We start from the raw sequence: 18,034 nt of genomic DNA, 5'->3' as shown, positions 1-18,034 counted from the left end.
ATGATCAATGCAAAGAACATTCCACATTGTTACCTTTCCATATTTATCTGGTCATAGGAGGAATAAATATACAGAAGCTGTATAATTATTTCAATAGCAAAATCAGGCTACTGTACTACTTAAAAGTAAATGAAAATATCCCTGCTGGAAACCATGGAGTGCTAACTGACCTATTGCAATAGTTGATCCACTTTGTTCAAACAACTGAATGATTCTCATAACATGACAATTTTTTCAAAGCTGGCACAAATCTCAGAAAGCACCCTATTGTCTCATTTTTTTTAGTTTTTAGTTGTTGGATGTTTATTTAATTAATTTATTTATATGAGGTACTGAGAATCAAACCCAGTGCCTCACACATGCTAGGCAAACACTCTACCACTGAGCCACAACTCCAGCCCCATTGTCTCATTTTATAGAGGAGGAATCTGAGACCCAAGAATGTTAAGCAACTGGCACACAGATGACTTACAGAGCTCGACAAATCTCAGGCCTTTCCTCTCCCTTCCTAGGACTTTTGTCACTTCAACTTAATTCTGAAATGCCCTTAAATAAATTAAGCTACACAAAATTTGCAACACAAACATATGAGGGAATAGTGAATTTTAAGATATGTGAATTATATCTTAATTTAAAGAAAACAAATGGGTGTCCTGAATTCCAAGGACTTGTTCAGTTGGTAGGCAGAATTTAATATCAATAATGTGGTTCTGACATTGGTCCTGTGACATCTGATGTTACCCCTGTGATATTCAAGACGTACAGTGCAAAGTTTTATATTTCACACCTCTAGAGCACTTCAATTTAAGAGAACAAACAGAAGCGAAAACATAGCCACGCAGGAAAAAAACAAAAAGACTGTAATAGAGAATTTAAGATGAGGTAGAAATGATAGAAAATAGCCACACAAGCTAAATAAATACTCAAAGAGCAGAGATTTTTACATGATTCATATTCTGTGGATAAAATAAAATTCTTCCTTTCCATCTCTGTGGGATGAAGCCTTCCCATTTGAAATGGAGTCTGTAATAATAAAAGTGGTAGAAAACTTAATTTTCAACTCAGAAAACCCAAAAGACATGGAAAGAAGAAATTTAATTGACTTTTTACCAAATTGTCCCTAAACACTCTATATGTTTAATAATTTTGGAGCCCAGTTCATAGAAAACTTTAGACTTGTGGAAAGCAAGAAAGAAAGAACAGGAGAAATTCTGTTATCCTCTAACCATGTTCACAAGCCAGGAGGAAGACTTCAGTATTGAACACAATGCCCTCAGTATTGCCAATGTGTGTTTCTCAAAGAATTTCCAATTTATTGGGATTATGAAGATAACCATTTTAACAAGTTTCTCTTAAATCTCACCGATTTTCCAGAAAAAGAAAATCACCTAGTCCAGAGGTCAGGAACCAGATTAGTTTTTTAATAACATGGTTTTTAATAAAGTACTTTTTAATAATGTGATCCAAGCTTGGAAACATTGCTTTAAAAAAAAAAAAAACTGTGAACTCTGGCTTCAGGACATGACAAATGAAAATGTGATCTAGTATACTTCTAACAATTCCAACTGTAAGTATTGGGTGGAACACCTCATTTTCTCTCAGTAAGTCTTCTGGGGACAGGGAATGCGCGTGTCCCCATGTTTCCTCTCTGGCAAGATTAGGCAGTTTTCAGGTAATTACCAACCAATTCAACAGGAAAATATTATTCCTGTGCCTATCAGCCTTGAAGATCTATTTTTTTTAGTCCTGGGGTATATATGATTTATATATTCTCCATATGAAATTATTATGTGTGATAGATACTCAGGTGTGCTACCAAGACCCCCTTTCAGGGAAGGATATATTTCCCTAGCTACTGGAAGTTCTTTAACCTGCAGTCCCTACTGTCAGCCCCTTCTGGAACTGCCTTAGTTGCAGAAAGCACCTTATCCAAGGTTACACTCTTTTTGATGATGGATGGATGCAGGGGTATAAAACCCTGGCCATCTCATCCTCACACAGGACAGCTCAGAAAGGCCAGTCAAGCTTGACTTCCTTTAGGGGTTTGCCAAGGCTGTCATTGGTCTTGCATCACAGCTCCATTTCTCCCTCTGCCCAGTGCTGTTTCATTCCCTCCCCTTGCCCAGTGTCAATCCCAAAGGCACTCCTTAATGAACCTCCTGGACCTTAAATTCAATCTCAGACTCTGCTTCAGGGGAAATCAATCTGTGAAATATGCTACAAATTCAAAACTGGTTATTCTTGCAAAGGAAAGTGAAAACAAAAGAAGTTACAGAATACCTATGGACTATGTACACTAGAGGCAAACCATCAGGAAGTTCCAAGGTTTAACCAATAAAGTAGCCTCGTGGTTGGCTGCATTTTCATTCTTTTGCTTTCATGAAGGTGCAACCTTGATCTGTCATTATATAAACAAGTTTTCTGAATTGTTGAAATGCTAAGATTGACTACCTTTGTTATGTCTGAAGCAACATCATAAAAATAGAAATGGATAAAAATACAGGAAAAGCAAAAAGTCATTTTTGTAAAGCTCTGGCTGAAAACTGAATTACATTTCAACTCAATCAAATATTAAATTATGAATTAAAATGTGATGAGTATTCACAAGATTTTTGTAACACTTTTTAATCCTGAAAAGAAAATTTAAAAAACAGTTCCATTTACAAGAGCATCCAAAAGGAAAAAATATCCAGGAATAAGTTTAAGTCAAGGAGGTGAAGACTTGTTTGCTGAAAATTATAAAAATTGTTGACAGAAATTACGGAAGATCTAAATAAATGGAAAGACAGTCCATATTCATAAACTGTAAGACTTAATATTGTTATCAATAAGCAATCTCCAGATACAATGCGATCCCTGCCAATGGTGAGGGTTTTTATTATTGCTGTTGCAGAAATGGAAAAGCCAATTCTTAAATTCATATGGAATTGCAGGGAGCCAAAATGTCCCAAGAAAGGATGAAAAAGAAAAAGTTGGAGGACTCAGACTTCCCAATTTAAAAAATTACTTCAAAGCAACAGTAATCAAAACCGTGTGCCTTGTGTATAAGGTTAGACATACATATCAATGGAACAGGACTAAAAATCCAGAAATAAACCTTACATATAGGTTTAGTTGATTTCAGCAAGGGTGCCAAGACAATTCAATAGGGAAAAAGATAGCCCTCTCAAAAAAAAATGGTGCTGGGACAACTGAATATCCACACGCAAAAGAATGAACTTGGATACCTATCTCATACCAGATATAAAAATGAATTCAAAATGGATCTGAGACCTAAATGGAGGTTTAACAGTTTTTTAAAAAATATAGGAGTAATATTTCTTGACCTTGAGTTGAGCTAAAAGTTCTTAGATACAAAAAGGGCCTGATCCATAAAAGTAATAACTGATAACTGAATTGAGTAACTGAAGCCTCTGATAAAAAATCTTGCTTCCAGAACTCTTTTTCAACTCTACAGTGAGTACACAACCAATTAAAATGGGGAAAATATATGAGTAGACATTTCACCAAAGATGATCATGAATGACTAATAAGAATATTAAAAGATGCTCAACATCACTAGTCACTAGGGAAATGCAAATTAAAACTACACTAAGATATCACTTCATACTCACTAGAATGGCTGATGGACACAACCAAGTATTGATGAGGATGTAAAGAAACTGGACCTCTCAGTGCTGGTGGAAATTTAGAATGGAACAGTTCCTTTGGAATCATTTTGGCAGTTTCTTAAGAAGTAGACATGTATAGACCATATGATCCAACAATTCCATTCTTAAGTATCTACCCAAGAGGAATGAATATGTGTACGTCTTTATGTACACATATGTTCAGAGCAGCATTATTCATAGTATCCCCAAAGTGGAAACAACCCAAAAGCCCATCAATGGGGAGAGGACCAGTAAAATGTGGACTATCCATACAGTAGAATGTCATTTAGCAATAAAAAGGATAAAACTACTGATATACACTACATCATAGAAAAACCTCAAAAACATGCTAATTGAAAGAAACCAGGTGCAAAAGACCTCATATGGTATGGTTCCATTCACCTGAAAAGCCCAAAAAGGTAAATCTATAAGACATAAAACTGATTAGAAGTTGTTTGGGTTTGGAGGTAGGAACAGGAATGGTCTGTAAAAAGGTATTTGAGGAGGTAATAGAAACACTCCAAAACCAGATTATTAAAAGTCATTGGGGCTGGGGATGTGGCTCAAGTGGTAGCGCGCTTGCCTGGCATGTGTACGGCCCGGGTTCGATCCTCAGCACCACATACAAACAAAGATGTTGTGTCCGCCGAAAACTAAAAAATAAATATTAAAATTCTCTCTCTCAAAAAAAAAGAGGCATGAAAAACTTTAATAAATTAATCAATCAATAAATAAATGTCATTGAATTAGGGCTGGGGCTTTAGTTCAGTGGCAGAGCACTTGCCTAGCACTTGTAAGGCCCTGGGTTTAATTCTTAGCACTATATAAAAATAAACACATAAAATAAAGACATGTTGTCCATCTACAACTAAAAAAAAAATTTATGTAAAAATTTAAAAAGTTCAGCTGGGGATGTGGCTCAAGTGGTAGCGCGCTCGCCTGGCATGCATGCGGCCCGGGGTTCGATCCTCAGCACTACATACAAACAAAGATGTTGTGTCCGCCAAAAACTAAAATATATATATTAAAAAATTCTCACTCTCTCTCTCACTCTCTCTCTCACTCTTTCTTTAAAAAAATTTTTTTAAAAGTCATTGAATTATGTGTGTTTAAAACAGGTGAATTTGTAGGTATGCAAGTTATACCTAAGTAAAGCAGTTTTTTGGTACCAGGGATTGAACTCAAGGGCACTCAGCCACTGAGCCACATCCCCAGCCTTATTTTGTAAAGTTGTTGTTGTATTTTTTTTTTAATGTGGTGCTGGGGAACGAACCCAGTGCCTCATGCATGTTAGGCAAGTGCTCTACCACTGAGTCACATCCCAGTCCTTGTGTTTTATTAAGAGACAGGGTCTCACTAAGTTGCTTAGTGGCCTGCTTTTGCTGAGACTGGCTTTGAACTGCCTCAGCCACATGAGCTGCTGGGATTACAGGCGTGCGCCACCATGCCTGGCTGTAAAGCAGTTTTTTAAAAAAATATTTATTTAGTTGAAGATGAGCACAAAGTATCTTTATTTATTTTTATGTGGTTCTGAGGATTGAACCCAGTGCCTCACACATGGGAGGCAAGCACTTTACCACTGAGCTACAGCCTCAGCCCCAAGCAATTTTTTTTAAAAAAACAAAACCTGGTACATAAGAACATGAGCATCATTTGAAAAAGAGGTGAGCACAAAAGGTGATGTCATGTTTCCAAAGAGCAAAGGCACACAGAATGGCTATGGGCAGCCCAGCCTGAAGCCCTGAGATCAGCTTCCCAGCCTTTCCATCTCTGCTAAGCAACTACTTCTAGAAATGGAAATGAATGTGCCCAACCTTCTGCCAAATAAAGGTGTATTCAATGTGGCATCAGGCACATAACTCCCTAAAGACAGATCTCAAAGCACCTTGGTTTTCATATATTCACAATCACACAAATATCTGGCTACATGTTCAGGCAGTAGCATGTAAGCTGTACCCCTGACTGAAAGAACTTTAAAGTTCACTCTGGCTACATTATATCTATGTGTGTTTTACCAAAATCTTTCCAAAATGATCACCAATGATTTTATCAGATTGTCTCCAGAAACGTCTGGAGTCATAAAACCCAGGCTCCCCGATTCCAGTGTTATCCCAATCCACATGCAAGAGACAACTAAGCAAACTCTCCTTAAAAGTCACCCAATTTACTTTGACATTCTGTTTTAATGTTTAATCGCCATTAACTGCAAGCTGTTCATTCTGCTGATCCAAACCATTTTTCTATTTGCCCTATTTCCACTCCATCTGGAGCGGAAAAAATAACTGTCTCCTTACTTTCAGAAAGAGGATAACATTTAAGGATAACCATTAATGGTATCTTCCAAGGTTTACATCCCTTCAGCATTTACTCTTCGGTACTATTTTCTAGCCTTCAAGTTATCTCAGGTCCCTTTCAAAATTCTTCTGAAGAGTGGTTACCAGCACTCAGGAAGGGTGTGAAAAAGGAGGAATGGAGCTTTAGAGGAAGAGTAGAAAGTATAGAGATGCAGCAGGATAGAAAGAATAACTTCCAATGTTCTATAGCACAGTAGGTAACTATAGTTGACAATTATTAATTGAATATTTCAAAATTGAATATTTCAAAATAGGTAGTACAGAGGATTTTGAATGCTCCCAACACAAAGAAATTATGCTTGAGGTTATGAACATGCCAATTACCCTGATCTATTCATACATATTGTATACATGTATTGAAATGTCACACTGTACCCATAAAAGCATACAATTACTATGTGCCAATTAAAAATATTTTTAAAAAATTTTTTAGCTGTAGACATCTATTTATTTTATGTGGTGGTGATGATCAAATCCAGTGCACCTCACGTGTGCTAGGCAAATACTCTACACCACTGAGCTACAACCCCATCCCCCCAATTAAAAATATTTTTAAAAAATAAAAATAAAATAAAATTCTTTTGAATGCTGTAATTTTTCACACCTTCCAAGCATGATAACCAATATTGGGCACTGAATTCTAATGTAATTTAGAGACGTTAGTTGTCAAATCCTGTAGAATAAATTAATTCCTAACAAATAATCAAAACACCTAGGAAGAATGGTGCCAAAGTGTGCTTAGAATTACTATCAATATTAAAGGAATTCCTGGGTATTTCAGAAGGGAGTATTTGCCAGAAGGAGAATACATAGTGGAATTATAACTGGATTCACTACATAGTATTGTAACACTAGAATTATAACACTACTTAACATTTATTATAACACTAAGTCTTTTAGAAGACAAAAATATTTCAAAGTGCAGGCCAGCCATGGTGGCGGACACCTATAATCCCAGTGACTCAGGAGGCTGATGCAGGAGGATTATGAGTTCAAAGCCAGCATCAGCAATTTAGCAAGGCCCTAAGCAACTCAGCAAGACCCTCTCTAAACAAAATACAAAAAAGGGCTGGGGATGTGGCTCAGTGTTTAAGCACTTCTGGGTTCAATACTCAGTACAAAAGAAAATCCAGATAGATAGAAGTATATATACACCCAACAGTAAGAAATGAAAAAAGATAGCTTCTTGCCTTCATGTAGCTCATTTTGTTTTAAGGAATAGTGTTTCATAGGCATTTCTTGCATTAAATCCAAGTTACAACTTTTTGCTTGTGCAATAAATATGGAACCACAGATGTTGAATACTGGAAGGCATCCACAAACAAAAGGACAGAGGTCAACATTTCTCATTTTACTGATATGACCCAGACAAGGGTAGAACAACTGCACAATGTGACTTAAGTTGGATGCGACTCCAACTACACCTCCTGGGCCTCAAGCCCAATCTCCTTTGATTGTTCCCCCATTTCTCCATGAAGGAGGTAAAATGAAAAATCAAGATCTGGAAAGAATAGGACAGACTCCCATAAATGGAAAAACATCAGTACGTCAATGGGACAAAACAAAATGACACATTGTCCTGTTCTTTTCCAAGAGGAACTTGAAACCAGAACCTCTTGCCTTATTTTACAAACCAGCTTATAAATCCACATTCCAATGCTAATTGAACTAACTCACTTGCTTTGTTTCTAGAATTTCATCCTCTGGTGGGGAAGGAGGGTCCAAGTTTCCCCCTTAGGTGGGTATTTTTGTTAGGTGGAGTACTGGGGAGCCCCCCTCCCCTGCTAGGGGCCTTTTGTGAGGGGTAAAGTCATGCAAAGCTCCTACTCCCCTGCAGAGGGCAACCTGGGGAGAGCTTCACCTCCTGTGTCCTTTTCTTGGGTCACTCTAGGAACTCCAACTAGAATAGGAAAAGTACTGAGAGACCCTTCCCTTGTAGAAGTGCTAGTAAGAGGGATGTTGAGATCCAAAGGAAAGGGACCAAGGCCCTGTCTAGAGTCTAGGTCATGGATTCTCAAATTACACCACCACAGATCTAGGGGAATAGGAAGCTTGGGGTACATACAATGGTATAGGATAACCCTGGCACAATTTCTGAGGACATAATCTTATTCAAATATTTTTTAGGATGGTAGTTTCTAGTTTCATTATACTATCTAAACCAACATGGCAATAAGACTAGGTAATCACAAGAACTTATAAGCTGAATCAGGAAACTTCAGTACATAATAAAGGAATAGGAAGGAGCAGAATGAAGTAGAATTTCATCCCACTTCTTTTCAGCTTGTAGCAGGGAAATTCAGGCTTGATCCCCTTGTTAACTGGGGTATAAGTTCATGTTCCTTCATCATCAGGGCGACTTTGGTAAGGAAGTATGGGAGGTATTGACTCCAGTAAAAAGATTCTTGGTGGTCCATGGGAGTGCAGGTCCAGCTCAGGATATACCTAGGTGGTTCCAAGCTCAAAGCCCTATGAAGTAATAAAGAATATACACTTGTCTGATCTTGCCTCCTGTCCCACACTTTCAAAGGGCCAAGTGGGGCCTAAGCTAACTGGTGGATTGAGGGATAGAGGGTTTCCAACTGTCCTCCTTAGAAACAACAAACATGTGATTAGAAATCACCTTGCTACCTGTGATATTTTCAGGCAAATATTTTATAAATTTATACTTATGGGCTGAGGTTGTAGCTCAGTGGCAGAGCACTCACCTGGCATGTGTGAGGCAATGGGTTTGATCCTCAGCACCACATAAAAATGAACAAATAAAATAAAGGTATTGTGTACATCTACAACTAAAAAATTATATTTTTAAAAAAATTTACACTTTTGAGGCTAAAAATTTGAAAATGTAATACTTACTGTATTTTTTTGAGTTACCATATCCTGAAAAGAAAAACAAAAGATGAACATAGTTTTTCTAAACAGTTAATTTTCATAAGCATTAGTCAATATTCCCCACATCATATAGTGCCCACCTTAAAACAAGAATTAATCATTTGAACCCCCACCATCTGAAAGCTTCAAATAGAAATGAACCTCTGATAATCAAAAAATTCACATTCTATGGAAAACTAACCATAATTGTTTAGCTTTGGAAGTACTGGAGGGCATTTCTGCTTATGATGGTTTTCCCATATCAGTGACAATACTTTTGTCCAAAAGATTTATTTTACTTTTTGTAGTTGTAGGTGAACAACATGTCTTTATTTTATTTGTTTATTTTTGTGTAGTGCTAAGGATCCAACCCAGTGCCTCACATGTGCTAGGCAAATGCTCTGCCACTGAGCTAAAGCTCTAACCCCCCAAAAGATATTTTGAGACTCATATTTGGGGCACCGAGTGCTCTGCATCCCACCTTCCCAGAGAAGAATGACAGTGACAGTAAGAAAGCACTTGGGAAACACTGTGCCATCCTGGGTTTTGAATAGATCAATGCAAAGGCTGCAGAAACACCATGGTCACCCTTCCTACAGAAAGAGTACTACTGGAAGTATTCCTGACACCCTATTAGAACTGTCTAGGCAGGTTCAAATTCATGTCCATTTTAGCCACTTAACAACAGGATGGTTATGCAGACCTTGAGTATATATCATTTATTTATATGCTAGAAACCAACATTTCTGCAAGAGAAAACATAATTAAATATCTGCCCTGTAAAACAAGTTTTATATAATCAGAGAATCTTTCTTTTCATCGATGGGGGTCAAACCCAGGGCCTCACACATGCTAGGCAAGCACTGTGCCACTGAGCCACATCCCTAGCCCAAGATTTCTATTTTTGATAAGAAGTTCAGATTGCTTCCTCTGGAATGACTAACTACCCATTTCCATTGTAGGAAATATTTGTCTGATTCGTTAAAAATCAAAAATTTTCAATCTCTAGCCCTGTAAAATAATTTTAAAATTATCTAGATCATAGAACTTTCCAGAGGGCTTTTCTAAAGCACAGCTGAGGAAAAATATATTGAATTAGGAAAAAATGTTAAAATTTCATGTTTCCCATCAAAGTATAGATTAATAATCTATATACTTTCATATTTTCTAAATTCTAAGTATTCTAAATACTTCTAAGCACAGTGAAAAATCAGTAAAAGCAGCAGTTAATATCTAAATCTCTAAAGTTATTTAGGTTGGCTTATAGACTTTAAATATGTTTCTAAACTGTAGAAACTATTCTACAACATAAAGCACACTGATAAGTTTCTTTTTTTTCACTGTCATACAAATGACTTCTTCAAATACACTATGTGCTATAACTACAGAGCACCTATCTACATAAAATGCATGTGAGGTTTAACACATAATAAAGATTATACAACAGAAGCAGGTGGTGTTTCTATCAGGAAATAATCTCAAACCAATATAGAACCCAGAAAAATTTGGTTAATATTAAATAACAAGAAACACATACACATACATACACACACACACACACACACACACACACACACACACACACACAGCCCAAGTATGGCATAAAATTGTCTTGTTACAGTACTGAGGGAGTTGGACACTTAAAAAGGATGTCTGTAAAGACCAATCTCTAAACCCACTAGTTCTCATACCTGATTGCACATTTGGGAGGTTTAAAAAAGTCCCATGCCTGTGCAGCACACCCCAGAGATTGTGACGTGATTGTTTGGGGTGTGGCCTGGCTCCTGGGATATTTACAAGCTCTCTGGGTAATTCTAAAGTGCAATCAATGTTGAGAAACAGTGCTGTAAAACTATTAATTTTTAAATGATTTAACATAAAGCAGGATTTTCTAAGATATTCAACAATATTAGCAGAATTTTAGAATAACGCACATCAGACATTTATATTTTGAAAATATAAGCATTTAAAAATGTTCTATATGGGCTGGGACTGTAGCTCAGTGGTAAAGCACCCGCCTTGCATGTGTGAGGCACTGGGTTCGATCCTCAGCACCACGTAAATAATAAATAAAGATATTTTTTAAATGTTCTATATTATCAAAAAATGTTTGTTTCAATCTTGCCAAAATACATTTCAGAAATTCTCAATATTACTGAAATGTATAGGAATACACTTGTTTTCAGTTTTGCTATGTTTTCAGATTAGAGTATAATAACAAATTAAATGTCGATTATATCTATGGTAAAATTTTCTGCTTATTTTGGTAACTGTTAAATATATCCCTGTCATTATCCAAGTCAAGAACTAATTTTTATAACATGTAAGTTTGGATCAAATTGTCCACAAAGGGATTCAGAGTAGTATGTTTGTGTCAATGGAAGTGAATATTTTTTGCTTTTTCTCTAATGAGTCTGGAAGTGCTCAGGTTGCCTGCAAAAGCATAATGTAGCAACAATGCTCACAGAGCAGCCAGAAATTTATAAGTGTGAGGTAGAACCAGTGGTAGGAAAAAAGGTATTGCAAAAGCAATTTTTATTACTTTTCTCACATATAATTCCTGTGCTATGTTACATTTCAGCTTGACATAAAATTCTGCTTTTCCAAAATGATGCACTCAGAGGAAGGTGAACGATGTTCTTTACCTTCAGTGACAGTGCTGTGTCGGCATCGGTATCATGGTACAGGATCACATTATTGGCCATGTCAAAGCTTTCACGGACTCCAAGATGGTAGAAGAGGGAAGGCTGTCTGGAGAAGTCACTCATGTCTACAAAAGCAACATCTGAAATGAACAAGAGAGGGATGGGAGTGAGAGGACAGATGATCTGTCTACTTAATCTACTTGTTACTGATAACTAACAGGGAGCCATGGCAATTTGTATTTCTACCATTAACCTTTTAGGTAGAGTTAGGGAATGATTTGATTTCACTTAACCCATGAACTGTGGAAGAAAAGAAGTAAGAATTTTTAAAAAAACAACAAAAACCCTCTTCCTTTTTTAAAGTGATAGGAATATAGTCTCAAAATCAGCTAATGAATTTATCTTTAATGTCATTCTTATGAAATATATATCAAATATAGTTTGCCTATTTATGAAGCATATTGTATAATGAAATGAAAACCCAGGTAAGCCCAAGTCATTACATATACACTTCCCTGATCACATCTCCTCCCTCTTGCCCAGAGGAGATCTCTATCCTCATTTCTGGATTTATCATTTCCCTGCATGTGTTTGTGTCCCCCTCTAAATTTGTGTGTGGTAATCTAATCCCCAATGTGATAATATTTGGAGATGGTGCCTTTGGGAAGAACTCTCATGAATAGGTTTAATGTTCTTATAAGAGGCCCCAGAGAGTTGACTTGTCCCTTCTGCCATGTGAGAACACAGTGAGAAGATCCAGGCTATGAACCAGCAAGTGGGCTCTCATCAGACAGTGGATTTGATGGTACCTTGATCTTAGACTTCCCAGCCTCCAGAATTATGAGAAGTAAAATTCTGTTGTTTATAAGCCATTCAGGCTATGGTATTCAGTTATAGCAGTCTGAACAGGCTAAGACAGTATGTAAAGACATGTATAGGCATATTCTATTTATGAACTCCTAAATAATATGTTGTTCATCTTTATGTCTTTGAATTTTATATAAATAGTACCTTTTGTATTTTCTTTCACTTGCTATTTATTTATTTATTTTTTATTTGTAGTTGGACACAATACTTTTTTTTAAATTTATTTTTATGTGGTGCTGAGGATCAAACCCAGGGCCTTGCACATGTGAGGTGAGTGCTTTACCTCTGAGCCACAACCTCAACCTCTTGACTTGCTATTTTTTTAAAGCAATCTTTTTAAAGGTTTAATGTGTTTCAGGATAGGTGTATTTTCTGTGTGTGTGGGGTGCTGAGGATTGAACCCAGGGCCTCATGTGTGGTAGGTGAGTACTGTATCCACTGAGCTACACTCCCAGCCCTGACTTGCTACTTTTTGATGTGATCCAACCAACTTGTTCATCTAGCTCCAGTTCCTTCAGTTTCACTTCTATACAGCTTTCCATTGAATCACAATTAGATCACAATTTTTTATCCATCCTATCTGGAGATTTTATTCATTTTTATTTTTCTATGTTCAGATGCTACAATAATTATTTCTGTGCCATAGCTCCTCATTCACATATCCATCATCAACTTGACAATATAAAATGTCTCCTAAAGTTGTGTCCTGTCATGAAAACTTATTCAAAAAGGAGCAAATTATTGTATCAATCACAAACATTTAAATTTGCTTAGTAGTATTAGACACCATTTCAAAATTTGTAATTTTTTGAGATGATGCAAGAGCTCCAAATTTCATGGGAGGTTCCCCACTATGTGCACTAGAGATACAGAAATATAATGTCCAAACTTCTGCTCACATTACTGTGACTTACAGCAAGTCAATGAAAATTCTGATGAAATGGAATAGAGATGAGTTGTGAGTGTCAAGTGTATGAGTGTGAGGAAACAAGAAGGTAGGGAGAGGGCTGGGGTTGTGGCTCAGTGGTGGAGCGCTTGCCTAGCACATGCAAGGCCCAGGGTTTGATCCTCAGCACCACATAGAAATGAATAAATAAGGGCTGGGGATGTGGCTCAAGCGGTAGCACGCTTGCCTGGCATGCGTGCAGCCCAGGTTCAATCCTCAGCACCACATACAAACAAAGATGTTGTGTCCGCCGAAAACTAAAAAAAAATAAATATTAAAAAAATTCTCTCTCTCTCTTTCTCTCTTTAAAAGAAAAGAAATGAATAAATAAAATAAAGGTATTGTGTCCAACTACAACTGAAAAAAAATATTAAAAAAAAAGAAGGTAGGTAGAAACCACATCAGCACCAAGCTCCACAGGTTCTGCAGAGACACTGGGAGACTTGAGGCCAAGTGTCACCAATTGACACTTTTATTCTTTATTATATATGGATTGCCTACTATATACCAGGCATTGTGCTGGGTATCAAGGATAGAAGTGTGAATGTGGCATAATCCTTTTCTTAAAAAAAAAAGTACAGTACTATGCAGGGAACTAGAAGGAAGTGCACACAGAGCTACTGTGAAGGGGGCTAAAGTGAAGGAAACTGGGAGAGAGGAACTCCCAGGAGGGTGCCTAACCACTCAAGCACGGAGAGCAGTCAGAGAAAGTCTGGAGGAAGTGATGCTGTCTGTGGCCAGAGGATCTATAAGAGTTAGGAAGGTAAATGAGGGCAGAATGGAGGAATGGAAAGGGAAGGAAAGAATGGTGTAGGAAGACCAGCAAGTGCAAAAGGTCAGAGACAAGTTAGGTTGTGAATGTTAATTTCCTGGCAAGAACACCTTAGGAGATGAATCTGGACTAGCAAGTACCAACTGGCAAAGGGGCCTTCCAAGCATGTTAAGAGGGCAGGACTCTACCTTGAGGCAGTGGAAAACAATGGTAGGTTGTTTTTTTTTTTTTTTTAATGGAGAACAACAAATATATATAAAAGTTGACAGAAGAGTAGGAAACCCACATAAGAGTCCCTCACCCTCAACAATTATCATCTCATGATAAGCTCTGTTATAACTCCAGTGCTATCCATATCACCCCCTTCCATATTATTTTGAAGCAAATACCAGTTACCATATCCTTTTATTCCCAAATATTTTAGGATGCATTGCTACAATATGAGAACTCAGAGAATAAAATAGTCATAGTATCCATGCCTCACCCAAAACTATTTTTTAAATAATCAAGAGAAGTTTTAAACAGGAGACAATCACATTCAAATTCACCCTTTAGAGGTTGTTGCTAATGATAGGACAAATGCATATGCTGAGGAAACACTTGACAAGACAGCTCGGCTAATTTATCTCAAATGGATAATTCTGCTCCCCACAGAGGTTTGCTCAGAGTCAAAAATAACACTGCAGCTGAGTAAATTAGACATTCTGCCTATATGATTGTTCCCTGGACTCCATTACCTACTCAAAATTAAAAATGAAGAATTTCATACTGATGCTATTTTAAAAGTGGCAACATAAGATACCAATTCCAAGGCCACAATGATTGCTATCTTTAGTTAATAAAGGAGAGGAAACAAAGGAAAGTGGTAGGGAAGGGCAGAGTGCAGGGTCGCAGGACAGCAGCCTCCAACTCCCATAGACTTATAGGCAGTCTGGAGCTTGGTGGAGTAGCTTTTTGCCAAGTAAATTAAGTTTTTATCTGGCAACACAAAAAACCTTCCTCTTTATGCCTTCTCAACATTCTATACTGGGACCTGTAGTACCTCCAGACCTGTACTTCTAGGACCTTACTACCTCCAGAAGTTCTTCTATGTCTCCACTCCAGAGGTAGTGACTTACCAGTGCCAATTAAAATAGGTCAATGCTGCTACTTAAAATAAAAAGTCAGAACAATTCATGTTCAGTAGGAAAACTGTCTCAAATTTAACACAATTTTTTTGCTTGAAATTTGTCACACAGGCTACTAGCATGAATTGATTTTAAGCAATTTATTTATTTATTTATTTACTTACTTACTTATTTTTATTTAATTTTTTTAGTTGTAGTTGGACACAATGTATTTATTTTTATGTGGTGTTGGGGATCGAACCCAGGGCCTCACCTGTGCTAGGCAAGCGCTCTACCGCTGAGCCATAAACCAAGCCCTATTTTAAGCAATTTATATCCAGACAATATTCAACTGGCTTGCTTTTAGAATTTCTAAGACACTAATTTAACAGTGGTCTGAATTTTTTTAATCATATATAAAGCCTCCAGGTTTGTTTTCCTAAAGAGACTACCAATTCATTCAAAGCTTTAATGATCACAATGGTCACATGGTCTGTCATTTACTAAATCCTTCCAAACACCTCAGGTGAATTTCAAAAGCACCTCACTGAGAGGCAGGCAGGGCAAATACTGGCTTCATTTTGCAGGTGGGCAAATTAAATGCAAACTGGTTAACAGACTTGCTCAAGTTCACTCAGCTAGGACAGGACTCAAATTCACTTTCCTGACCCCAAGTCCTATTCTCCCCAGTGCATGGATAAGACTTACTGCTATCCTGACTCACTTTCTAAAATCAAGCCACTGAGGAGGAAGACAATGGATATATCAGGCTAAATACTAGGCAAAAGATCATAGATTAAAAGGAAGAGATAAAATTCAGATATTCATTCCCAAATATACCCTATGTTCCTAGTAGTCATTACTTTCCAGTTAGTTCCCAGTGATATAGGCCAGCCTTGGCAAAGAAGCCTGCATAATATAACCCAGCTTCCTTGATCATGAGGCAGGCATGAACACATCCCTATCTACCAAGGTTTAACACAGTTTAAAAAGTGATATACCATGGGGGACTACAAAAAGCCAAGTCCAGTAAAAAGTACACTTTAGTTGGAAAGCATTTAAATTTTACATTGAAGCACCCCTCAATTTATCAATTATAATCATGTCAAAACATGCTAATATAAAATAAGATCAAATATATATGGGCTTTTAGTTCATTCAAATTTGGGGGGCTTGGGGTTAGCTCAACTCACTTGCCTAGCATGCATGAGTCTCTGGATTCAAACCCCAGCACCATGCAAAAACAAAAAAACAAAAAAATCAACAAAAAATATTTTGAACACCATTTTGAACATAATTTTTGTTACATATTTTATAAGACTAATTTTTAGTGTGGTTTATAAGTATTGGATTTCTGTAGTAAAGCATTAGTCAACAAAATGATACAATAGTCACTAGTGAATGATTTACCAGAGAAGTTCTGTAATCATACTGGTTCATGCCAATCTTTAAATATACTCCAGCTTACCCATAAGACGATCTTCCTCCCAGCAGACTAAAATAAATAAAGAATATAAATAAGACTGGTTTTGTCTAAATGTAAATAGCTGGGGTTTAGAATAAGTTTCCTACCAAAGACACTTCTAAAAAATCTGATTGGATTTAATTGCAACATTGGACATCTGAAAACTCCCTTTTAAAAAAGCTCAAATTTACTGGACAGAAGATATATTGACTAACTCCTACCATAATTTAGATCTGACTTTATCATGACTTGGGAGGAGGACCACAAGTTTGAGGCCTGTCTCAGCAACTCAGCAACGCCCTCAACAACTCAACAAGACCCCATGTCAAAATAAAATAGATTCAGGCATGGTGGCAAATGCCTATAATCCCAGTGGCTTGGGTGGCTGAAGCAGGATGATCACAAATTCAACGCCAGCCTCAGCAAAAAGTGAGGTGCTAAGCTACTCAGTGAGACCCCGTCTCTAAATAAAATACAAAATAGGACTGAGGATGTGGCTCAGTGGTCAAGTGGCCCTGAGTTTAATCCCCAGAAACAAACCAAAATTATAATAACAATGAAATAAAATAAAATAGAAAAAGAGTTGGGGATATGGCTCAGTGGGTTAAGCACCCCTGGGTTCAATCCCCAGTACCAAAAAAGATCTGACATTATCCATTACTGTTCATTGCTAACACTCTTTCAAGTTAGGCCAATTGAAAGAATGCTCTATCATGGTTTAGAATTTCTAAGACACTAATTTAACAGTGGTCTGGAATTTTTTTATCATTTAAATCTCATCTTCTAATCTTGTGAAAATGTGTCAACCTACCAATTCAGTGTTAAGAGGTCAGCAAATCCTTACCTAGTGCCACAATAGATGGGTAATAGTTGCTTTGACTATTGATGTTTAACTAGGAGGAGGGAGGGGAAGAGTGGGGACACCAGAAAACTATATCTGGTCCATCTTTTGCTTCCAAGTATCTATTTTTTCTTATAAGAATGACCAATATAAATCCTTTTTGTAGCTATATAGGTGTGATCAACATGTATCCACCACTAGGTTTTCCAAAAGAGACATGGCATATATAAGCAAACTATATTTACTCATTGAGGTAAATGGACTTAGTGGGCTCTTAATTTCAAACCACTCCCAGTGAAATAATTGTAAAACACAGTATTGTATGATTTCAGGTGCTTTATCTTTCACACAAACACGTTTGTCTTTCACCCAACAATGCAAAAAAAAATGAGCTGCATTATACTGCAGGCTAGGTTGCGTTCATTGCTTTAAATGACAGCAATATTAACCATGTTTTCACACCTCCCAGATCCAACTTTGGTTCCCCAGCAGCCTTTGAACACACCACCTCAAA

The 18,034-nt window shown here is 37.1% G+C and overlaps 1 protein-coding gene across 1 annotated transcript in view; it reads right to left on the bottom strand.

Annotated features, from left to right (window-relative positions):
• The window catches only part of LOC144373580 (mitogen-activated protein kinase kinase kinase 15-like), a 44,247-nt gene that overhangs the window by 14,749 nt on the left and 11,464 nt on the right, over nucleotides 1-18,034 (bottom strand). The window contains exons 2-3 of the mRNA XM_078036605.1: nucleotides 11,524-11,663; nucleotides 8,864-8,887 (exon numbers count right to left, since the gene is read on the bottom strand). Coding sequence (XP_077892731.1) covers nucleotides 8,864-8,887; nucleotides 11,524-11,663 — 164 coding nt within the window. The remainder of the gene's footprint in view (nucleotides 1-8,863; nucleotides 8,888-11,523; nucleotides 11,664-18,034) is intronic.

This window comes from Ictidomys tridecemlineatus, unplaced genomic scaffold, assembly GCF_052094955.1.
Source record: "Ictidomys tridecemlineatus isolate mIctTri1 unplaced genomic scaffold, mIctTri1.hap1 Scaffold_44, whole genome shotgun sequence".
Classification (NCBI taxonomy): Eukaryota; Metazoa; Chordata; class Mammalia; order Rodentia; family Sciuridae; genus Ictidomys; species Ictidomys tridecemlineatus.
Note: the sequence above shows the minus strand (reverse complement) of the source record. Positions and strands in the feature narration are given on the sequence as shown.